This window comes from Acanthochromis polyacanthus, chromosome 17 (assembly GCF_021347895.1).
Source record: "Acanthochromis polyacanthus isolate Apoly-LR-REF ecotype Palm Island chromosome 17, KAUST_Apoly_ChrSc, whole genome shotgun sequence".
NCBI classification, from domain to species: Eukaryota; Metazoa; Chordata; class Actinopteri; family Pomacentridae; genus Acanthochromis; species Acanthochromis polyacanthus.
The window spans coordinates 15409629-15435469 of NC_067129.1; the positions used below are offsets into that span (position 1 = coordinate 15409629).

At 39.5% G+C, this 25841-nt stretch overlaps 3 protein-coding genes across 3 annotated transcripts; 1 reads left to right on the forward strand and 2 right to left on the reverse strand.

Annotated features, from left to right (window-relative positions):
• The first annotated feature begins 4888 nt into the window (after positions 1-4888).
• Positions 4889-13109, forward strand: nlrc3l1 (NLR family, CARD domain containing 3-like 1). The gene is made up of 7 exons (XM_022188525.2): positions 4889-4975; positions 8459-8722; positions 9835-9936; positions 10118-10195; positions 10300-10405; positions 10523-10763; positions 10854-13109. The coding sequence occupies exons 2-7, from the start codon at positions 8547-8549 to the stop codon at positions 12425-12427; spliced, it is 2277 nt and encodes a 758-aa protein (XP_022044217.1). The 5' UTR covers positions 4889-4975; positions 8459-8546; the 3' UTR covers positions 12428-13109.
• Positions 13110-13441: 332 nt separating this feature from the next.
• Positions 13442-15032, reverse strand: LOC110947049 (interleukin-1 receptor type 2-like). The gene is made up of 5 exons (XM_022188517.2): positions 14846-15032; positions 14724-14765; positions 14580-14642; positions 14347-14476; positions 13442-14156 (listed from the first exon to the last, which is right to left on the reverse strand). Exons 1-5 carry the CDS (start codon positions 14868-14870, stop codon positions 13991-13993), a joined length of 426 nt encoding a protein of 141 aa, XP_022044209.1. The 5' UTR covers positions 14871-15032; the 3' UTR covers positions 13442-13990.
• Positions 15033-15160: 128 nt separating this feature from the next.
• On the reverse strand, positions 15161-25293 carry rnf121 (ring finger protein 121). The gene is made up of 9 exons (XM_022188507.2): positions 25144-25293; positions 23526-23563; positions 23127-23268; positions 22415-22569; positions 22210-22317; positions 18988-19108; positions 18760-18893; positions 17673-17774; positions 15161-16596 (listed from the first exon to the last, which is right to left on the reverse strand). Exons 1-9 carry the CDS (start codon positions 25219-25221, stop codon positions 16476-16478), a joined length of 999 nt encoding a protein of 332 aa, XP_022044199.1. The 5' UTR covers positions 25222-25293; the 3' UTR covers positions 15161-16475.
• Positions 25294-25841: the final 548 nt, after the last annotated feature.

Sequence of the window (25841 nt, forward strand, 5' to 3'; positions counted from 1 at the left end):
TATAATAACTTCCCAGTTATATCACATACACTACCGTTCAAAAGTTTGGGGTCACCCAGACAATTTCATATTTTCCATGAAAACTCACAATTTTATTCACGTGCTAACATAATTGCACAAGAGTTTTCTAATCATCAGTTAGCCTCTCAACACCATTAGCTAACACAATGTAACATTAGAACACAGAAGTGATGGTTGCTGGAAATGTTCCTCTGTACCCCTATGGAGATATTCCATTAAAAATCAGCCGTTTCCAGCTAGAAAAGTAATTTACCACATGAACAATGTCTAGACTGGATTTCTGATTTATTTAATGTTATCTTGACTCTTTCAAAAATAAGGACATTTCTAAGTGACTCCAAACTTTTGAACAATAGTGTATGTTATGGTGTCTAGCGCAGGTTTAAACAAGCTTGAGTTGCAGAGAGATGACAGCTCATATTACACTGCAGACCACGATGAGCAAAGTTTAAGGTGCAATATTATAATGGAGTAGTCCCAACTGCACATACTTTGTAAGGGCAGCTGTTGTTTGTAACTAAAGTTATAAAAGAAATGGATGTGATCTGGTCATTCCAAAATGACATCAGTGTGCCTCCATAAAGCGGTCATGACACTAACAGAATCCTTCACTGACTTCCACCAATGGACGACATAAATTAACCAAGCAAGCAGTGTTTGGAAGGCTCCGCAATCATGGATCTAAACAGTGACAGTCAGTGAATTCTTTTATCATCCTGTTTGTTTGCCCCGCAGGGCGCAAACTTTGCATTACGATCAACTCTGTTTGCACGTTAGACACCACTAATGGAGGGTGACCCATTTCTTCTTCTATTTGCTACAACAATGTGAGCGTGACGTGCTAATAAATATCTTCAACACCATAAATATTCTGACAATGAGTCCTCCACTTCTCTGCAGGCCCTCGGGCACTAAACGCCCCTCATACCACCACTGTTTCCTCCTGCTGTCTTTGTCGCTGCTCACGCCTCCATCACACAAAGCTCAGTGTAGTAGAAACGACGGTCACCAACGAAATAAGGATGCTGACATGTGCCTGGGCTGTTTTCTTTCTCTTTTTTTTTCTGTTTTGGGAAACAGCTACAGGGTTTAAACGTACATACTCTGTGGGGACATCATTATGCAGCAAATATTGCACTAAAATTGAATGTCACACCAAAAGATAAATATAGCTACTGATGCACACTTTTAAATCTTACATGTTTGTCATCATTTTACTTTGAGATTCTTTTTTTCAACAATTAATGATTTTTTTTTTTGTAAATGAGGTCCAATAACAGCTCATGATTATTCTACAACATGCAGAAATAAAGAAAAGTGGCAGAAGAAAAGGACAACAAATCAATAAGCTGCATTAAGATCCTAAACTCTCCAGGGAGTCATTGAACAACAAGATGTGACAAAGACAAGAAAAGGCACGTCTGCAACTGATAATTTAATTAAATATTTCCCTGCCTGGGAACAAACATCTAGCTGGGGCCGGTGCAGCACAATAAGACCCAACACTGTTAGCATTGACATTCAAAATAATCAGTAATCATAAATAAAATACAGAGACGGGAAGCCACTTGACATTGAAACTGAATACAGCTCTTATAAGCTGCAATGGCTTTTTTTTTTTTAAATTTAAACCAATATGAATCATGTTGTGCAGCAAATACACAGCCAGAAGGAAATTCCAGCATGACTGTCCAAGCACACAAACACCCACAGCTTTGACATTCAGTGTCAAGCTTATGTAACAGTGGTGCTATGATATAGATGGAGATGAAAAGATGTGTCTTGTAAAGGAATGTGACAAATAAGACATGAAATGGTGAAAAATGAAGCTATGTAAAACACTGAAAAGATTGATTTAACATTTATTATCTGCCATACAGGCAACTATTACAATTATAAAGTAAATTCAATGAGAACTCCACTTATGTTTTCCAAAAATGAGCTCTAATTTCTCTTTCTCTTGAAATATGTGTTTTGAATGTCAGTATAATACGTACACAAGAAGTAAGCTTAAATGCATTTGCAGTGTAATTAAATCACAATAGACTCTGTTATTATAAAGGTAAATATTGAATTTTCTAAAGCTATATCTTCTCTGTGTTGTGTGGAATCTTTGTCTCACAATTCCTTATGATCAATACAACATGGTATATGCATTTTATTCACTGTGTTTTCAAACTTCAAAGTTGCTTTTTTTCTTTAATTATGAGATAAATGTTACATACCACATGCAGAAATGTTTTTTTTAATGATTATATTTTTGCCTATCAGTTTTGAATTGATTGTCCTGGAATTAATTAGCGAGATTCAAACTTTAACATAAATTTTTCACCATTTCTTTTTCAATTACTAAAATGTCACATCACCAGAGATGTTCAACCCATGCGACAGACAAATTTTTATGTTTCTAACCAGCATAAATGATGGCTATATGCACAGAGATCCAGCATGCACAACTCAACAGCAATAAAAACCAACAGCAGCCAAATTCAATTCAGCCGTATTTAATAAATTTATTATTTTCTCCCAAGCTTTTCTGTGACATTTCAAAATGTCAGCTGTGCAACGTTTTGGGCTGTAAGATAGAAGCCGATGATTTGATTTCACACACTGGTTTTGATTATTGCATACGGTTGGTGGGGGAAGCTGGAACTTAACATCTACATTTCAAAATAAAACACTGTGCCATTTCTATGCCACATTTGCTTGTCAGCCATAGTTACCCACAAATTAGGGTTTTACATACATAGTTTGACATAATCTGAAATGCCCTGTTGTAAATTAAACTATCACTTCAGGAGAGCCTGATGATATAACATAATATTATAAAAGAATAAATTCAGATTTGCATTAAATTGATTATATCTGCTCATTTTGACTGCACTTTTGAATGCAAGAATTGCATCTGTAATAAAGCATATCATACATTTAGTCAAACAAAACAAGAAGTAAGCAAACTTAAAGAGAAAACCAAAGCAAAAGAAAAAGGGAGCTATCTCAAACAGCCTTGAAAATATCCCTTCTTCTGCCGCTGCTTATTCCTCCTCCTCGAACAGCGGCATCATGTTTTAGCAGACTGCATATTTTTCACACGTCAGGCCTGTGGGTGGCAGAATCAGCCTTGTAATGTTTTTGCCTCGACTGCAGCTGGACAGTAGAGACAGTCTACTGAAAGAGGTGAAAGATTCAGATTTCTGGGTGTCTGGTTTAAGGAGAGAATGGTGGGTGCATGGTGAAGATAGTTGCAAAGTGTGAGAAAAATCAATAACATCACGCAGTGTCGGGTAGAAACTGACTGGGGAGCAGAACGAGGGACATTAATGATGATATACAGGGCAATTATAAGATATGCAATTGATTATGAGAGTCTGACACATGGGACGGCAGCTTCCTCCGCTCCAAATCATTTAAATGTGGTGCAGGCATAAGCAGTTAGAATATGAGGTGAGGCTTTTAGAGCAGCAACTAATAATGGTCTTTTAATTAAAATGGGGAAACTGCATTTAAGTCTTCAATGCATGCCAAGTGTTTGGTGGAGGAGTAAAACATGACTCCTTCTGTATGAGAGTGAATCAAGAGGGAGTTTGTAAGTAACAATCTTAAAGAAAAACTGGTAGATTTCATACATATTTAGATTGATGGCTCCAAGAATCTAAATAACAATAAAGCTGTAATATGATTAAATGTTCCGTAATTACAGCGACATCATGAATGCATCAGTGTTCACTTCTTGGCCACTACTTCTGACAATCTTGTGGGCACTTGTATGAGCATAGGAAAGATAATTATAGACTCAGATTCTTCTGCAGCACTAATGGCACTGAAAGGTGGGAGATGTGAGGTTTAATAATAGAATTTTTGACTGTAAATCATGCATCTGGGTTGTCTGTGGAGGATTTTTATGGGTTCCAGCATGTTAGAGTACAGGGGAGGAAGAAGGTGCTGAAATAAGTAGATGTGGAAGTAATGCATGGGGAGGTTGAGTATAAGAAGTCATTGCAGCAAAGAATAATGCAGATTTTAGTAAAAGAATAGGTAGATCTTCTCATTGGAAGAATCTGACTTGGTGTTTTAGGGCAAAATATTCAACTTTTAAAAAGAGAAGTAATTAGTGTTTTTAAGTAAAGCAAGAAAGTCAAAAGACAATAACTGTTAGAAAAAAACACATTTTACAAGTCACAAAAAAACAGCAAATTTAGCAAATTCAAAGGATTCTAAGTAATTAAAAGTAACATAAATATTTACAGTGTGCAGGAATGTGCAAATAATTTGCCTGTGAATGTGCAAAGTTACATTGGCATTAGTGTAAGAAACCCATGATATGCAAAGAATGACAAAAATATGATATTAAAAGCTGTGGTAATGTAATGCATTGAGTCAGTGTCTACAGTGGAGTTTGTGGGGAGAACAGGAAGTGTCCCTGGGGGTCTCCATTCATGCAGATGAGGTCAGCTGGGAAAAAGCTGTTCCTGTGGCATTACGGGAGAAAGGAAAACAAAGGCAGGTTTTAATTTTTTAGCTCAGCCAACACTGAAATGCATGTCAAATGCAAGAATGAGCAGGAGGGACGACGTGGTCAAAACCATGTTGAGGCTGAATCATTGGCTGGCAAAAGCTGACAAGAACCCTGATGGAAAATCCATGTGTGGAAAGGCAGAAACTGTCTGATATAAAACTGTCACGTGGAAAGAAGTCTCATGTTAGCAGAACTGTCAGAAACTGGAGTCACAGATCATTTACTAAGGTCAATATTCATCGAGAAGTAACTAAATCTGGAATCGAGTTTGTCTGGGTTTAAATGTGTCAATGGAGTTTTGTAAATGACCTATGGGGGGCAGCAGCACTCCTCGGCTGCGTCCAGTCTGCCAAAAATCCATCAGACGAAGAAGAAGAATTACAAAGACGACGAAGAAGAACGTGAAAAAGGAAGTGCCAGGATCTACGAGTGACAAAGGTAAGTCGGGTGGCGCCCATTAGAAAGGTGTGTATATATATATAGATGTATGAATAATAGTTGAGTGTTGTGAAAGTAGTTTTATAGTTATAAATATAATTCAACTGCCTTATTGAGAGTTTGTGTCTTCCGCCTCCGCTTTACCCTGTCTGTTAGCAGTTAGCAGTGTTAGCTCTTAGGTTTCAGGATCAAAGTCCACTTATTTAACTAACCTTCAATCGTAAAGTTTTCGTATGAATCCATAGACATTACTTAGTAATAGCATGTAAAGAGGTTGGTGTTGGCGAGAAAAAGTGACACAGTTCGTCTCTAACATGAAGAAAACGCAATGCGGAAGAGTAAAAGTTAAGTAGGATGAGCGACATGATGATGGAGGCCACCCTTTACCTCAGAGATTAGCTTTCAGCCGCCCTGAGTATTATTGCAGCTTATTACTAGTTTATAACAGTTGAGGTGGTTTCCTTCCTGTAGGCCCAGGTTTGCAGCCTCATCCGGTAACCACTCAGTTATTTCAGGACCTATTAATGGGTCCAGGCAAAGGGATAAGGAAGAGTAACACACAACAGAAGTGAATAGATTATTCTTTGTGCAAAATCACTTAAATATCCAATGATTTCAGATTGTATCCCCTTACTGTGGTTTCACTACTTTCTAAGTTGAGCAATGGAGTATTTGCTGTCTTGTTAATTAAAAGATAACAATTTAGTACATTGTTAAAAACACAGGGGTTACAATAGGAACTTAGTGCAAGTAAAGCCACTGCTGAGATTCAAATCCTTTAGTTTTTTCCTACTTTCTATGTCCACTTCTATTTTGACAACTCAATCCTGCTCACTGTCGAGGATACCAGTGTTGCACCAGTTTTTGAAGACATGTTGAACTCAGGCAATATACTTAGCGAGGTCATAATTATCTTGCGTAATTTGGCTTTTAATTATTATCTTGCTGGAATATTCCTTGTCTGTCAAGGCGGCTGTGGCTCAGGTGGTAGAGCGGCTCGTCCAATGATCGAAGGGTCGGCGGTTCGATAGTCATGTGCTGTTGTGTCCTTGGGCAAGACACTTAACCCACCTTGCCTCCAGTTCTCTCACACTGGTGTATGAATGCGTGTGAATGTTGGTGGTGGTCGGAGGGGCCGTAGGCGCGGATTGGCAGCCACACTTCCGTCAGTCTGCCCCAGGCCACCAGAGTGAGAATGTGTGAGCGAATGAATAATGGATTCATTGTAAAGCACTTTGGGTGTCTTGAAAAGCGCTATATAAATGTAACCATTATTAAGCTTCTGCAGACTGGGAGTCATGTCTGTGTGGATTCCCAGTCATCCAGGTCATGGTAATCCTGGGATCTTCAGCAGAAATCAACTGGACTTCTTTTGTAGGTTTAACTCCTCATCCAAGATTCTTCTTTGGTTCTAGCTATCTGATGAGGAGTCATATAGTCACTTCAGCTCACATGGCTAACAAACCATTAATGATTCAGGACTCAAGATGTGTTCACCAGCAACGACAGGAATCATTGTGGTGGAGCTGACAATTTACACGACAAAGGATATGAATCTGCCAAGTCAGGACTGACTCACGATTTTAAGAATGGTGAAACTTTCTGAGGGGAAACTTTTTTCCTCAACAGAGTGTCCGTATTCCTTCAGCTGTAGATGAACTGCTGAGTCTTGTCCTGAGGAGCTGCTTTCCTGTGTTGAGCCATACCTATGTGAATCTGTTGTTTAGTCTTTCCTATGAACAAATCTGTGAACTTCGCTGCATTAGACTACACATACACATTGCTCCGCTGGTGAACCAGTTTCTGTCTCATTGTTACTGGGGGTCATCTTGTTAGCCAGTATTTTGGTGTCATGTATAAATGCCATGTCCCTAACATCCTTTGCACTCATGCAACCCCATATCATAGCAGGTGTATTCACTGTTGTTCCATTAAATTTTTATTGTGGGGCCTGTCTTTTTGCAGTTGTCAGTTTTTGTTTTTATTGTTCATAAGAGGACTGGGGTGTAGTCACACTTCTGTTATATACTCTATATGAACAAAATCTGGCTTATGTTTCCAGCTTCCAATAATAAGTATTTTCTTGTATCATACTTGTGGGCTGTACAGATTGATTTATTATCTTTTGAACTGCATACAAGACAAATACAACCCCAAAAAGTTGATACACCAAGTTTATAACAGCATACATTAGAAAATATGTGCATATATGATAATGCTTTCCTGAAAGGTTAGAAAAATAGCACAGCATTGTGCATCTTGTATGACACTACTGTAAATCTGCAAAACTCAATATAGCTATTGTGTGTTACAGAATTAGTTCAAATTTTCTTCTGTTTGTCAAAATGACACTAAAAATTTGTGTCATTGGTCACACATTGTGCACAAAAACTGAATACATTACCACACTAATAATAGTTAATAAAGGAATTGTTTTATTGTTTCATTAAAGCTATATGCTTTCAAACCCATGGTAAACTGATGTAGACACATTGTGTTTAGTAATACGCATTTGAAGGCAATTCTAATTTTAGATAACAGAATGGAATTTATTGAACTGAACTTTGTATGTGAGCCCAAGATTTTTAGCTTCAGGGTCTGAATTTCTTAGTTTTACTCCATAATAGCCAATGTCAAAATATTTTTTAAAATGTCTTTTATTGTTACTAGTTTCTAGGGCTGGACCCGAATATTCGTTCACTATGGCACTATCCAGATATTAATTTTGGTATCTGAATATTCGCTGCCGTTGGAGTCACCGGGCGGAAAGAATATGCAGCGTTACTGTCTTCCCTCCGCCTTCGGCCCACATCGGCTCATCTCGTCCTGTGATCACATAAACATATACACATATGTCGATGTGATCACCCCCTCCTCCCCCCAGACGAAAATATTCGGAGCTGGTCTCTTCCCTGCGCCTTCGGCCCATTTCGGCTCATCCCGCCGTGTTCTTCGGCTCATTTCGGCTCCTCCATTCGTGTTTGTAAACACCACCTGAATGGCCGGGTGGCTGCCGACTCTGACGTCACGCTTCACTTCGTTGCATAAACACAAGACAAGATGCTGAAGACTAGTGTTTGGGAATGCTTCAGTTTAACTAAAGATTAAACGAGGGCAAAATGTGGACCCGGGAGACCAGACGGATCCGACTATTCGGGCTGTCTCCGCCGCCGCACGAACGGATCCGAATTACACCCCCCCCCCCCCCCTCCCCCCCCGTCGGACGTTACGGGGCGGAACGAATGTCCGGATATTCGTCTTTAAAAGGGCCCGACTATTCGGAGGCCAGAAACCACTATTCGGGCCAGCCCTACTAGTTTCCTTTCTAATTCATTTTTCAAGACGTTTAACCTTGCCTTTTGACCAAGGTAATGTAATGCCAGAATCATTAGCAAACACAGACTGAATAACCTCCCAACAGGAGAAACCGGAATGTGTGATTCTAATATGCTATTTTTTTTTTCCGTGTTTGTTGTTTTGCAGGTTCAGCTGGGTTGGCATCCCAGAGTCTGACTTGTGATCACCGCTTGTGCTTTCATGTTAGTGCCTGACTGACACTCCCTATAAAATAATGGACGACACAGACGAGGCGATGGCCACGCCGGCAGGCAGCTCCTCCATCGGGGAAGCAGTGTCTGGCAGAGCAATGACCCATTCGACTGAGCCAAATGAAGATGAGATCTACTACATCCCTGAGAGGAGACCTTCTCTTGACCTGGGCCCAGACCCAATGGATACCACCAACTGGTAATGGGAGATGTTTCTCTTTGTAGCCCACAGACCATAGAGTTGCAATATTTTCTTATAGCACAGTACAAATAATTGAGCATCACTTAATGTCTTATATCTAACAAGAAGGCTGGTGTGGCAGCTCAACACTGACCCCTAGTGGACTGAAAGAACTAGAATTCTTCAGCCTCAAATAATCTGTTTCTGTAATTTACAGTGTACATGTCGTAAAATTACACTTATTGTATATAAATGATGCACCTGGTTTTAATGTAATGCATCATCTCAAAGTCTTCTTCTCCCTTTTCCATGTACCACATAATCTTGGTTTTCCTTTTCATTTAATTGATTTTAAGAATAAAAAGCAAGTTATAGGGATACCTGTTGACTGAAATCGACTGGAAGAACTCCTAAGTGTAATTACTAAAGTCCAAGCATTCATATGCAAATGCACTACTGTTCAAAGGTTTGGGCTCACTTAGAAATGTCCTCATTTTTTTATTGAAAGGCAATTTTTTTCAATGAAGGGAACATTAAATTAATCAGAAATCCAGTCTAGACATTGTTAATGTGGTAAATGACTATTCTAGTTGGAAACGGCTGATTTTTAATGGAATATCTCCATAGGGGTACAGAGGAACATTTCCAGCAACCATCACTCCTGTGTTCTAATGCTACATTGTGTTAGCTAATGGTGTTGAAAGGCTAACTGATGATTAGAAAACCCTTGTGCAATTGTGTTAGCACATGTGTTACGATCCAACCTCTAGGGGTTGGCTGGATGCAACAAAAAAACAGATGTTATTGGTTGAGGTGAACATCCCTTCCCTTAAAATACAAACCCCAGGTTTGTACACAAGTCCAGCACCCTCCTTATGCCAATTACCCACCACTAAACAACAAAATCAAATAACCTACTAAGCAATAAAAAAATCACCTTACCTTTTTTAGCTGCGGGACCATTAAGAACCCGGACGAGACAACACTTGTTATGATCCAACCTCTAGGGGTGGCTCTGAGATTAAAATGAGCTGCGTATCTGTCATGGACTATAGAAGCCTGTGGTTGCTTGTTATGTGGCAGCTAAGCAATTAAAGTGTCACTCTGTGCTGCTGCTTCTTCTTTGTCAGGCATTATGTGGACCAGGCCTTGTCTCCAGCTCAGAGCTACAAGTCAATGACAAGTGAAGAGAACTCGGACGAAATGAGAGATGAAGACAGATCCCCCACAAGGTACAAACAAGAAACGAGTATTCAGAGGGGCTTCCATCGGTCTGTAGAATAAAGCATTCAACACAATAAATCCAGCTGTTGTGCTATTATGTATATAGTTTGACTGTATCCACATAAAACTGTGACGATATCTTATGGTGCACTGAATGTCGTTTAATCTTCCTTGTCACTCTGGTTTTAGGATCGAACTGGAGAGAACAGATTCATTCTCAAGCTGCTACTCCTTTGACAGCGACGATTGCGAAAAGAAAACTATCAAGTAAGACGTAAACACGTTGTGTAGCACTTCTGCATGTCAGCATATGTGACTTTAATGGATTGGCACTAAACTGTACTGAAATCTTTGCACCGTGGCTTCACCAGGGTTAAAAGCAAAGATGATATCTCAGACCCATCTGACGAGCCTGAAATCAAAGAAGATGTAAACAAGGATGAACATCCCTCTGTGACTGTGGCATTCACTTTTAAGGTCAGTTTATATTTCCCTTTTTGCCTTCATCAATTTCACGAAATGGAAAACGTACACAAAATTTAATACAGTTGATGAGACTGGTCACACTGAATTTGAGCCTTCTTTTGGAAACAGGCTATTTCTAAAACTCTCGAACAGCTGTCAGATTTCCAGTTACTAAGATTCAAGTCGATACTGTGGAAGGATTACCCACAGTCATTCAACACTCCCCCTCAAAGCTTGGACATGGTGGACCTGGTGGACCGGCTGCTCGAGTGTTACAGCCTTCAAGAGTCTTTGCACCTGACCAGAACAGTCCTGACAAAGATAGGGCAGAAGAGCACGCTTGAATTTCTAGAGACTTTGTGCATTAGAAGTAAGTACTTTTGCGTATCTCTTAATGTCCTGTTTATTTTACCTTAGCAGAAGTAATGAATGATGTATTTGCACCTTTTTCTTTTTTTAGATGAAGTACGCTATGCATTATGCCAGAGTCTGAGAAAGATATATGGTGAAGTTTCTGAGGATTTGGCCATGGAGGGGGAAAAGAGGCCTTTGGACGATGTCTTTGTAACTCCCACCATTACATCAACCAGTAACAACGGCCCAAATACTGAACATGAGGTCCTGACCATAGAACAGCTGCACTCCAACAACAAACCAGCTAAGATGCTTACTACTAGGGATATTTTTCCTTCTAAAACGGAGGATCTCAGATATGGAAACTTAGTATTCTTCACAGGAGTGGCAGGATCAGGGAAGTCAATGGCGGTCAGAAGGTTCATACTTGATTGGGTCGAGGAGCGATCACACAAACACGTGGATTTCTTGTTTCCCTTGCCGTTCAGAGACCTCAAGCAGTTTGAGGACAAAGAAGTCTCCATAGTGGACATGATAGAAACGTTCTACCCAGAAACAGCAAAATTAAGACGTAAGGATTTTAGCAATGAGGACTGCAAAATTTTGTTCATCTTCGATGGTCTAGACGAGTACAATGGCGAGCTTGACTTTTACAACATAAGCTATATTATTGATGAGATCTGCAGCGTCTCCCTGCAGAAAATAGTGGTCAACCTTATGAGAGGGCGGCTGCTCTACCGCTCACTGTTCCTCGTAACTTCTCGTCCTCAAGTGAAGGGCTGCATTCCTTGGGATACGGCTCATAAACGCATAGAAATGCGTGGTTTCTCTGATCCTGAAAAGGATGAGTACTTTAAGAAGAGGTTAAAGGACGCAGATCAGGCAGCTCGAGTTATCGCATACATCAATTCATACAAAACCCTCCGCATCATGTGCCACCTGCCCTTGTTCTGCTCACTAGTGGCTGATGAGTGCGAGCGCATATTTAGGGAGAAAGGGATTCAGGCAGAGCTGCCAAAGAGCCTCACCTACATGTACACGAAGCTGATGCTGACGCTCATGCGTCAGCATCGCAAGCATAGAGCTCCAGATCGAAGCCCAGATGAAGAAAGAAGCTTTCTTATGAAACTTGGAAAGCTGGCATTCAACATGCTGGAAAAAAACTCGTTCAAGATCATCAAGTATCAGTGGACAGATCTTGACATCAGTGACAGGGAGGCAGTGATTAACAGCGGCCTGTGCACACAATACCTCGTGGCACCTTTCGTCTTGCACCAAGAGGAATATGTGAGCTTCATCCACCCCACCATGCAGGAGTACCTGACGGCTCTCTATGCGATTCTCTCCTATAGAAACCTGGGGAAGAACATATTTGAGCAGCCAACGAAAAATAAGTTCAAGGGGATGTTCAAGGGACACAAGGAAATGGAGATGTACAAGTGCGCTGTGGACAAAAGCCTGCAGTGTGAGGATGGCAGATTTGACTTTGTCTTGCGCTTCCTGTTTGGATTGTCAGCGCAAACCAATCAGGACCTTCTTGAATCCTTGTACACCTCGCCGTCGAAGTGGCCAACTTTTGTCGAAGAAGCTACTGCTCTCATCACGAAGAAGATCAGAGAAAATCAGTACCCTAACAGGACTAGCAACTTGCAGCAGTGCCTGAAGGAGCTGGACTTTTGAAGCTCAGACTTGGCATCGTGGCACATTGTCTCTCCATCAGGACAGGACGTGATCTCTGTCCAATCAATATAAACACTGTTGGGAGTTTGAACATTTAAGAGTCAAACATAATCGCATATAGAGCTCCAAAGTTATGCTATGCTAAGTACCAAAAACGTGGAATCTTTTCAGATATGTGGGGATGGTGAGGTTTAGTGTGTGTATTGTAAATGTACAATAGTTGTGTGGTATAAAGGAACATATTTGTAATGTTTAGTTTTACACTGTTTCTATGCATCCATGCGCAAAGATATTTCATTTGACTTTATTGTTGTCTGCGATTCTTCTGTTGTGTTTGAACTGACTTGGCCTTAACATGAATTCAGATAGCCTTCCTGAGCACACTATAACAAAATATCAATGTACTGAATCATAGCATAATTTAAAATGTGTCAAAACTGAATTATGTTTTCACTTTTTCATTTGTTATTCCTAATTGCTGGCTGCTGCTGCCCTTATCGCTTTGTTGCACAATGCAGTGATGGCATTGAGGAGTCTGAATCCTGGAGTTTACATCAAGTGTTGATCTCTCATCAAAACGAAAGCCGACATGTTCCTATTGTATTTTGTATCAAAACCTTAAATTATTCCTTATAAATCTGTCTCAGAAAACAATATCAATTCCAATAAACATGACAACATAGCACTGTCTAATGTTTCTCATTCTTTGCAGCTCAAACACAAATAAGAGGCAGTTCTTAACAGTCAATAACTGTCATTTTGAAATTATTTTTTCAACCAAATGAACATTAGAGAAGTTGCTGTAGCTTGTAGCCTTTGATTTTTTTAATGGAATAATTACATTTGCATACAAACAACACATATTAGACCACCCTCAGAAATAACACACTACAGTTGACACTTTTATCGACTGCAACTATGAAAGTGTTCAGTGATACTGATGCTTTACCTGCTTGAAATAAACACCAAATACGATGCAGGATTAATGATAAATCTCAAATGAAACGGCCACAATGATTTGTCAGCAGCATATACATGAGTTTGTGAAAGATTTTTTTATTGATAATGTAAATTCTCACTATTGTTCAAAAGTATACAAAGTTAAGATTTCTGTCAGCAAACAGTACAAAGATACACTAATATAGAAAATAACTAGCAAATTACTGGTGCAACATTCAGTATCAATCTGGAATTGCTCAAAAGGACCTTGTAGAGTCATAGTAATGTAGACAGTTTACTGCATGTACGTATAACAAGGGTATGTTCAGTTTCATAAAGTGTTGTCTCTGGATGTTTCTTTGGATGAGGAGGGGGTCCTAGTGTCCACCTGTTGACTGGTTTCCTTGTATTATTAGTTCCACAAGTCATTTTTACAGTTCCTGGCCGACGTAAAGGTAATCTATCAAAGGGTAAAGACTTGCCATAACCAAATGCAGCCCAGATTTCAGTACAACACAAAAGCAACAATTTCACATACGTTAACTCTTGGCGATTTTCTGCGAGATTTAACCCTGCACACAGAAATCCACTTTTTTACTGCAGCGTTATTCTGTGTGTTTTCTGTCAGTTACAGTAAGAACCATCAGTCTTTGCTGTTAATGTTATGCACTTCTGGGCCATTCCCATGGCATTTGTCACAACGCATGTGAAGTTGGATTTGAGATCCTCTGAGGTGACAGTCTTCAACAGCAAACTCCTCTGCAGGACTGCACCCTCCTCCAAAGATGATCTAAAACAAAAAGTCCTTAGATTCCAACTGCAGATTGTGCCTTCAATCATATTACTCTCTACACTGCTTCAGTAAAAAAAAAACTTAATAAAAGAGCTGAAGTACTGTATGTTTGAAGCAAAGGATGAGCTTACATTTTTTGTGGATAAATACTGAAATAACTTCACTTTAAACTAATAATTTTACTTACTCGCTTGATTCCACTATTCTGTCGCTGCTGAGCGATTCCTCAGGGAAAGTGTCATTGACGAGCCAGTAGATAAGACTCGCATCATCCTCACAGTTTGTAAATGCACTACAGTGAAGGAGGAGTGGCTCACCTGTCAAACAGAACACACCCAGACTATGAACCCAACTTTATACGTGCAGGAAGTCTTTATAATACAAAATCAGACAACAGTGATGTGTGTGATGGAGAGTTACCTGGATGAGCTTTGATCTGGACATGACTCGGCCCGATGATCTCTGGAGATTCATCCTCAGAAACTGAAGAACAAACTGAGGTTAGCACAAAAATCTAATCACATGAAGTTATATTCTAAAGCGTCCAACAAAGCTGTGCCGTACCTGGAGCTCCATCCACACACAGCAGACACACAGACCCCAAAGCTGTGGAGACACAACATGTTCACAACCAAACACCAAGACAGAAAGAAAACAACTGGGCTGGAAACAAAATGCACAGTTACCTTTGATGATAGACAGCAGCTTCATACCGACTCCTCCAGTGAGACTCCTGCTGCTGACCGGCGTTTGGGATCATTATATACACACACAAACATTACCCACTTCCCCTTCGCCCACTCACTACACGGGGATTTCCTTAGAAAAACAGGCCAGTCATGTTCATAGTGGGTTGTCAACACACTGTGGTTACATAAATAGGTGCTGACTAATTCACAGCTATGTCTCATTTCATTTGTGTTGATATTCGTACACAATCCAGTGAGTTTGGCTTTAAATCGTGAAAACCCAATTCTCAGGAATGCATGGATGACACACACTATCTGAACCATGTGACATTTATTAACTCATCTCGATGACATTGACAACAGAACAAAATGATCATGGTAGCCTTGTTGGGCACAGTCCCTTTACTGTTGGAGCTGGTGGAGAGGTCCAAGGACGAGACATTGTCCCTCAAAACAGGCCTTTTGATGCATTTATACTGGGTCCAGTACCTGCAGAATATCACCGACCATCCCCTTCCAGCGACTTTTTTTTAAATCCCAGAAAACCCACATACAGTAGCAGAAACGTTGGATTGGACAGGTGACATAAAATGAGACTGGCACCATCAACACGCTCACAGAGTTAAAGGATCATAGTGAGATGTTTTTCTTTTTTTTCCTAACAATTTAAGGTCAAGAGTCAATAGTTTGGGCCCAGTTAGTAAGTGGTTCTTATGTCACTGATTTCAGAACAGTTCAACTGATTCACACATAAAATCTTACCTCTAGCACTTTCTAGACTATTTTTCAGTTTGGTTACATTTGGCCAAGCTTTGTTGTGATATCCATTTATTCAACTTTCTAATTCATGCTTACAGATATTTAGCCATAATACGAGAGGTAAAGGGTCCACTTAATGCCAGTGGATAAGGATGAGTATTTCTCTGAAGACAGTGAGGATATTTTAAAACCCTGTAAGACACAAAGTTCCGTCTTAGCACGTACTGCATGAGGTATTCCCTCCTAAATACACTACGCACTTCTCTCCTCCATGATGACGATGCGTCCACTTCTGACACATGACTGTGAGCCATTGTGAAACTTGGATCATTTCAGTTCAAATATTTACCTCCCGTCGAACAGCAAAATGAGTGATTACGTAAAATGAAGCAGTTATATGATGGATAAAGGGTTCATGTATTTTAGAGGCACAGGAAGTGATGACTTCTGCTGGTTTCCATTAGTCATGGGTGATGACCAGCAGACATGAGGTCATCTGAAGTGACCTTGTACCTCCAATACAGTGACACATAACAAACTCCAGAATGATCCTTTAACTAAGTATAAACACTGAAGACATAAATTAGTAAAAAGCTCTTTTCTAATGATTTTTGAGACCGATTTACTCGATCATTAAAAGTGTAACGCTGTGTGAACAAATAATCCTGGAAAATCGACACAGACATCCAAATTCAGATAACTAATAGAATTCAAATAAACCGTAAATACAGATATGTGCCTATAAATATATACAAAAAGTATAGACACTTTTGTATTGGTGTTTTAGTTCAATGTTAGGCCCTCAGTCCTTTGAGCCAGTGCATATCTTCTCAGCATGGCATGTGTGTCCATTTCTGCCAGTCGCAGGTCACTCCAGACCCAGGACGTAGTTGATACCTTGCACAAATCCAATAATAACGGGCTGCCAGGCCACCAAGTACCGAAGCCAGTCTAAGAGTTGTCCGTACATGACATGTGGCCTTTCCCAGCTATCAAAACAAGTTAAGGAAAAAACATCAATCAGAAATGTTCAGTAAATAGACGACTATGTTTGCCAGTATATAGTTAGAATAGTGGTAGAAACCACTTTCAGTTTCTGGGACCGTTTGTCATATGTACCTCAGTTGGTCTCTCTCTCAGCCACAAAAAGGAACAGGAACTTGACTTACAACCTATAAATGTTTAATGTCCTGTTTAAATAGCCTGCAATGAGCTGCCTGAGAAATTCACCTACACTTTACTGTGAACACTTCCATGCTGTTCCAAGAAACACGGCCCTTTGTGTGAGGTCGTATGACTGGGTTTGTTGACCATTATGTGTCATCCATGAACACATTTCCCATCCATGTGGTTTTGTTATCTTTTATGCATAAACACTGCATTTTTGTAATACAACCTTTAGTTAACTCGGAAATTGAGATGCCATTGAGATGAAGAATCTCTCAGGCAGCAGCACCAATGAACAGGTCACAGACAATTTAAATAAGGTTTACAGAAAGTTTGAGAACATACTACAGTAACATAACATGGCAAAAATGTAACCCATCAATGACGATGACAGAGTGGAGACTAATGTGAGTCATTCGTGACGTACATCTGGATGCATAAAGTTGTTTTGAATTTACCAAGGGAGATCAGCTGGTAGTATTCAGGCATTTTTGCAACCCACTCAAGGCCAAATCAGGTTAGCAGTGAAATACACTTTATGCAGTGCAGTACAGGCTGTGGGAACAGACAGCAGGAATAAATTGTGGGAGTGAAGACTGCATCTTCCTCTTTGTTGGCAGCTCATGATCCACACACATGCAGAATAGCTTTAGATATAAGAAGACGCTAGTGATTTAAGATGAATGTTTTCTGATAGACTATAATCAATGCATGTCAGCACTGAGAAGAGGCGAGCCCGTGTATGGCTTCACCCAAATCCAGCACAGTCATAAAAGTGATGACAAAAAGCCTCTGTTTGGCTTTAGAATATAAGTAACACTTAATTCTCCAGTGGAAACCTTATTTCAATGCATAGTATAATATTCTATGTGATCTTTGACAACATGGTAAAGGATACGGGTTGCTGAACATCCTCTTCAGATCCACCTTCTCTTTGCAGTACGGGCACATCTGCTTCTTTCCGACGATACACCATCCTCTTATACAGAACTCGTGGAAACTGGACGTGTAGTTAAGGTTCGGTGCAGCACCAGTTCAAACACTAAATACTCTGGAAATGGCAGCTTTTTGTTCAAATACAGAAACCTGTAAGGTTTGCACCCCTTCAGCCTACCATATCTGCTTTAACAGCATCATTTCAGCAAATGCAAAAAGACAAAATATCAATTTACATGCAAAAAGACAAAATATTATCTAAATGGGTTAACATACCAACGACACTGCACTGGTAGATGAGGAACTTCCATTGCATGGCTAAATGCATATTTGCACACTTATGTAACATATAGTTTTTTGGACTGATGCCAATATCCATATTTCAAGGTTTAATACACACACATACATATACATATATATATATATATATATATATATATATATATATATATACACACACACACACACACATAATCAATATATTTATCAATGTTTGTTGTGTAGTTTACTACAGTCTTTTTTTATGTGCAGACTTACTTCAAGTTTAGTCATTTTAGGAGGGAAGTTGAGCTGCTATAAAGAATCAAATGAAATATATAAAATTTAAATTGTGCAAAGAAGCTGTCCGCTATATAAAGAAGTAAAGCCTGCAAAACGGCAAAGTAGTGCAGCTTATTTTTTGAATATTTGCCAACAAACAGCAAACTGTGTATCAATAGCTTGAGCAAGATTATCAGGAAGTTGTAAATGACTAAAATATAAATCTAACAAACCATTACAGTGAAACTAAATAAGGATGCGTGCTATTGACAGTGTATACACACGCCAGAACATTCTGGAGGGAAATAACGGAAATTCACATGAACAGACATCCTCAATCTGGCATAAAGGTCAGGGTAACTGTCAATTCCTCTTTGGGTTGCTATGTTACTGCACACTGTATCTCCAGTACAAACCCATGACTACACCTTTTGCAGAAACGCTTCACCATGGACATGAACTTCTCTTTCACTGATAAGAGCAGCAGAATATGAGCGACAGAAGGATACACATGGTTGCAGGATAATCTGTACGTGTTCTCAATAATCCCTTCCTCGCTGACATCTACGAGGATGGGCTGACCGCACACGGCACAGATATTGTCAGAGAGGTGCTTGGTTGGCATGCCAGATGCATTGTAATACTGAAATAACAAACAGTCAAAGTTACATTTTAGCTTACAGTCATTATGTCTAATAAGTGAACACAAATATACAGTGTGCAGTTTGTCCACCTACTCCGACAGTTGAGGCCATGAAGTCTGCACACATCTCTGCAAAATCCCTTCCGAGGACTCCGTAGTACAGCCCATAGAACAGCAGTGAAACTCCAAAATCCATTGCATCCTCTGGCTTTATCCTGGCAAAGAAAATAAAGCCACAGATTCAAATTAATGGCTCTGAATAATGTTGCTGCAGCAGCTTTGCACGGAATGATTTATCTACGGTATTACAGGTTGCACAAACTGGAATACTTTACCCATAGCTATCAGAGAAAGCTCCACTTTTATCAGTTTGAAGAGACAGTATAATGACACGGCTGATTGACAATCAAAAGTGTGAACATTGAGGAATTCAGGCACTTTAAAATCAGGCTCTTTTAATACATGCGCTTTATGACAGGCTATGCGCAGAAAGCACTTTTCTAAACTAGTAGCACTTTAGGGTAGGTTTAACCCAATCAATAATATTTTTTGTTGTTTTGCTATATTGTTTTTTTATACATCTGAAACACTGTATTTTTTTCTTTTATGTGTGAGACTACAGATGGAAATAAGCCTTGTGCTAAATCCGGCGTGTTTACGGCAACCTTGTGAGGACTATTATGAGACTTTATGTTCATTAATATGCAATCCCATCCAAATATATAAATACCTGAAGAAGCAAGAAAAGCAAAGATTACATTTGATAGAAAAAAAAATACAATTTGCTTGTAACACTTCCTGGATAATGCCAAGCTAAAAGCATTTTCACTCCAAACTTTCCTGAAATACTGAAAAAAAGCTAACAAAACCAAAAAAGGAGAAAAAAAACAGGATTTTACCATGTCTACAAAAGTTTAAAATACATTCTTGCCTTATTATCAGCAAATACGGGAAACGACATTTCATATTCTAGATGGGAAGTGCAAAATTGAATTTAGGAAGAACAGTCGGAAAGTTTTAACGCATCTTCCTGTTAGCCTGCTTAAAAAAGGAAAAGAAAAAAAAACATGTATTCTTTAGGTGGAGCAGACGATCCCACAGCAAACTAACATAGCTGATAATGATCAAAAGGTTTTGTTTTGAGTTTGTAACTGTGAAAAACAAAACATGTGAAAATTTCAATATATTCAGTTGAAAACTGTCAAAATAGAAATGTATTTGAAGTGTAGCAAATGAGGTCTGGGGAGGTGCTCATGTTTTAACCATTTAGAATCCATCATGGTGGAGCCTCGCTAAACTCAAGCAGTCATGTATCAAATAATTAACTAGCTGCTCAGGAAGAGCATGACCTGTACAAACCAGCCCTGTGCTTATTCAGAAGATTTAGTGGGTGGAATTGTTTTCTCCATTAAGACTGCAGACATAAGATGATGTTCATCTTCCCACAGACACACTACATCTGCATTGGGATGTCAGCCAAACACATTTGGCAGACTACCCAAATGTTTCTTTTTATCTACAATTCATTTCCAAAAAGGGAGCTTTCTTTTGCAAGCAAGACAAGGTGAAGACAGCAGGCACAAAAAAGTGTATACATAACACTTAACCCACAATTACTAAAAGACTTTTAAGATATTGTTTTCAGTTCAGCTAAAATTGGCAAATTTCACGTTCTTCTTTAGACTGTGAAGCAGATAAGAGCTGTCTCTCATCTTTCTCCAACCAACAAGAAAGAAATAAAGGGAGTATTTTTAAACTAAAAATCTGTTGTATGATCAGATTTTTACTTCAAATATAACCACCTGGGGCATGTTACAGAAAGCAGATTCTGAGCTGTCTAATCTCTTGGGCGGGATTTACTCCAAAGTAGGTGAATGGAAGAAAACATTCTATCAATGACGCTGTCTGGTTGTCCAGAGTCACAAAGGCATACAGTGTACAGATCTGATTCTAAGCTGAAGATAAAAAGATGTGTAACAGTTTACCCTCATAACTGACTGAAAAAAAGACAAAAGCAATAATGTTTGTTACATTTGCAGCCGTTGGTGGCAAATTACTATCCAACAGAAATTTTAATCTTTTCCCAAACTAAACTTCTGCCAGTGAATGCACTCCAATGTGCTCTGATATGGACTACAACACTGTTACAGAGCTCTTTCATGAAGGCAGGAGACCAAGAGAAACCAGTTTTGTTGAGGAAAACCTGCCATTGAGCAGATTAGGGTTACAGAGTTAACAAAGTATCTCACCTTGAGTAAAAGCGATCTCTGTTTTTGGAACTGAAAACTCAGATTTTCATTCAACTCATGGTCCGCAGACCATGAGTTCACTAAACCTGCTCTCTGTAGTCCGTTCTGGATAATGTGTGCTGGATTCTGTCAAGATCTACAGTCTTCAAATGGCTTTTCAGTAGCCAAGCCGTGCTAGACAACCCACGACAACTAATTTAATTCTCTGCCAGGGTGGGTCTAGTTACCCTCCATAAGGCTTGAGGCTGGATTCTCCTAAAACTGGCCGGACCAATCACCATGAAGTGTAGAGTCAGAAGGCGGGCGTAACTAAGTGACGACAGAGGCGCGACGATTCTGACAGAAACAACCGGCGCACAATAAACAGTTATCTTTCGACTCGGCTTTGGCCACAACCCTTAAAGATTTGAAGCTAAAATTCAACTTGAAAGATAAACAAAGGACGGTACTGAAGTGTTTCATTGAGAAGAAAGACGTATTTGGACTTATGCTGACGGGATATGGCAAATCCTTAATATACCAGTTGGCTCCGCCGGTTGGGAAGCTAACGGGACTTAGCCACAATCCGCCGGCGCTCTCGGAACTCTGTCAGCCTATTCGTTGCGCTGATTGGTTGTATACCTACCCAATTGCTGCAGAGTGATTTGAAAGACAGCCTTTTAGCCCGCCTCCCTCCCTGTCAAGCGGCCCTAGACCCTTGTGCCTTCAGAAACATGGGTCTAGCGCCGCTAGGCTAGCTTTTCAGTGCATAAACTAGGAAAAACCAACCACAAAGACAAACTAAAAAGCAAAGGAAAATTTTGCAGATGTGCTGTGTTTGAATGGTGTGGATGCAATGATCAGAAAGGGTGAAAATGAACAAGAGGCAAAGCAGCACCATCTAGTGGCAGCCAAGTGCTTCACACATTTGATATGTGAAACCAATCACTGAGATGTAAAGGATCACTATTCTTGTCAATATAACTGCAAAGTTTGAAGTGCATAATTTCAGTGATCCTACAGGTAACACCCACAGGTATTTTTGAACAGCTGAAAAAAAAAGGTTTATGGACACTGACAATACATACCTGAATATTAAGTTAATACCAAAAAGTGTAAACATGACGACGGTGTAGCCAACTATTCCTGTGGCGTAGCTGATCTTGTACAGAAGGAGGAACCACTTATACACCAACCTACCAAAACCAAAAAAATGGGATGTTTATTTCACATTAACAGAATGGACGATCTCTTACTCTTTAAGACACGCTGAAGCGTAAACAAGTGCTTTACCTCGGCGTGGTGCAGGCCAGCGGCTTGCGAGTGGCACGGAAAGAGATGTACGCTGTGATGACAGAGAAGATAAACCATGTGGTCAGGAACCTCCACCAGTGAAGTTTGGTAGTAAAGTAGAGAGGAACTACCCACATCTGGAACAGAGTCACCAGCTACAAGACAGCAGAGTGTGCATGTTAGAAGAGGCAGGGATCATAAAACTACCACCATCAGACACTGGAAACAAAAACATCTGCAGCATGTTTTCATATTTTAGATCATTTGAGAGCATAATGAAAATACTAGATTTTCTCTTTATTAAACTCACCTGTTTAAGACAATTTATTCTCTCTAATTGCCTTTTTCTTTATGTATGTTTTTAATCTTTATGTATGTTTTTTTTATCTGTTCTGCTGTATTTGTTTTTCTTGTAAAGCGGCCTTGGGTGTCAAGAAAGGCACTTGGAAATAAAATGCATAATTATTATTTATTTCAGAAAATAATTTATGTGTACAACAAGCTACACAGATATAATCATTTGCTGCCACATGAACAGAAAACACAAAGAACAACTGCATGTAAGCTGTCAGTAAATCTTTTCTCCCCTTCCTTCCCCATCACCAAAAACACATACCCCAAATACACAACTTCTTTTCATTTGAATCATATCTTCACATTATGGTGTTTCCAAACTTTGTACACAGAGTCTGTTTTTTTTGTGGGTTCTTACATTGTATGACTTTGGATGCCTCTGTTTCCACTGGACAAGGACTAACTGGGCGACGACCAGAGTGACGATGAGGATCAGCACCATCTCCGCATGCATGGCCTCATGACCTTTATGTTTGGCATGCATTCTTGCATGCTCCACCCTGTGGAAAAAGAAGTTCATACTCAACTAATAGTATGAGATAAGAGTCACATGATTGGCTGATTTATGCCCAAGCAAAATAGGTGTGTCTGTAAAGCTGCATTAAGACAGTAATACCTCCCAATGCTAGACTGGGAACACTTTAAATTATGTCAACGAAAATATCCAAAAATATATAAATGCTGCTGCAATGAAAATCATACTAGAATGATTAACAACACCTGCAAGACACATTTAAAGTGTGGCAAAGACACTAACCTCCACTTCTCCTCTGGTGAAAGCTTGGACACATCGAACTAAGAGAAGAAAAAGACAAAAGTAATGATTATGAGATATTACCAATCAACAGTTAAACAAAATAATGACAATATCACAATTTTAAATTCCAAAGATGAGACATCTGTAACATGGCTAAACTAAGTTCTCGATACAAATCTTATTTGAACACGGAAACAAAATTGTAATTTCCTTCTGGATACAGATTCTATGATAATCTGCACTAAAGTATAAGCTATATTGGAGTTTTAAACGGCTATTAAGCAAGTCAGGCATGCTAATTACCAAAAACAACATTATCTCTCCAATCCAGTCAAGCATCCCCTTTCACACAGTTGGCTCTTACGCTGCGTAGCAATTACATCAGCGGGGAACAAACTACTTTAAATATTAAATATTTACGTTTGGTTGAGTAGCAAGATAAATATGAGGTGTGGCAACACTAGGCAGAACACAACGCCACTCCCAAATACCTATATCTGACTAGAATGATACTGTTAAAAGGTTTGTCCAGGAAGTTTACCTTGACTGAAATTAAAATCTGACAGCAAGAGCTTATGCAATATGTTCTTGTCATGAGAGCCTCTTACCTGCTGAACAAATGCAGACAATGGCTACACTAACAACTATCCAGCTATGAGTTCACAACCAGTTATTACTAAAAAAAAACAAAGTGTTAGTTTGTCTTATGGGTTGCCGTATTTATTTATATAGCATTAAGATTCAACTCTTGTTGTCTTTAAACGTGATTAATAAATAAAATTCTAACTTTACACAAAAAGATGTAGGATAAAACAGGCCATTATGTGCATTAAGTCACCTTCTTGCAGATTTCTATTCAGACTATCTAATGTGTATATTGACTGTTTAATATTCTACCTCTGCTGTAGGGCTCAACAATTAATTGATCGCAATTCGAAACAATGCAATTAGCATTTTTTTTTTAAAAAAAGGCTGCAATAAAGAATGTACATTTAATAACTAATTAAACTGGACATGGCTGTAATGTGTAATAATATGAATGTAATAGCTTTTATCACTGTTCGTAATTAACCATGTGGTGTATTCAGTTTGATACCAGCTATGTCAGGTTGGACCAGAAGATTGAAATCCTACAGGAGGTAGTTTCCTCTGACAAACCCTCAGCAATAGGAGACCTTTGACCCGATCAGCCACATCAGCTGTTTTTGCAGAATGAATAAATCAAGTTGTCTGATATTTCTTTCAGTGGCAGCGAACATACAGAAGCGGAAACATTTTTTTATTACCATTTAATAAAAATATAATAAATCTGAGTTACTTTGAACAGATTAAAGCAGCTAACGGTAGCTAGCTTAGCATTGCTAAATGACTCTCAGGGCGTTTTCGCTTTCACTGCTGCTTTGACGACAAACATGGATTTACACTGACTTGGACAGAGTATTTTATGTGGAAGCCGCTGCTTGGTGACAGACGGCTAAGTTAACCAGCAGCTAGCTGCTTGCGGCAGGCTAAACCCGAGAGTAGCAGCTAAGGTAGCTGCTTGCACCACAGTATGAACCCCGGCTACTTCCGTCTGTTTCGCCTGCCTCACGAACTCCGTGAAGCCCGTTACTCTCACCTGGTTCGGTTCATCGTGATGCTCCAGCCCATGGTCGTGCTCTACACCGTCAACCTCCACCTCAAACACCCCGGCCATCTTCGAAGTGCTGCTTTACCGTTCCGGGTCTATTAGCATTAGCATCCAACTGAGAGGGTCACTTCCGGCTGCGTGTGGCTTCACTTCTTCAAAATAAAGCTCAGAAATAATGTAGGTCAAAATATACATGCACTTGTGACCTTTTGTATTCGTTGTAAAGCTGTGAAGATTAATCTTTTATTTGTCAACTATCAAATTATGATGAATTATTAATTGGCTTGAGCAATTAAAAAAATCAAAGCTTTGAGTGCAGCTTGTTGCATATTGTGTAATAAACCTACATGAGGATCACATATCACTGATTCTGTTAATTTTCTTCCTCCAGATCAGCATAATTTGGGTCCAAGCACCGACGGTCCCAGGGCACCGCCATTGCCAAAGGACCCTATTAAGTTTATTTTTTCTTCTTCTTCGCGCTGTTCCCGTCTTTTCAAATTCCACTTTGGCGGCCTAAACATACCCCAAAACGCGTCAAACTTTGCATGCACATCAGGACTGGCGAAAAAATTTGATATTTTATGGGAGTTGCGCACATGTGTGGAAAAATAGCTTCATAGCGTGCCTTGTAAAACTGAAAAGTGGTCATTAGGCCAACTGGCAGCCACAAATAGGGGCTGGTT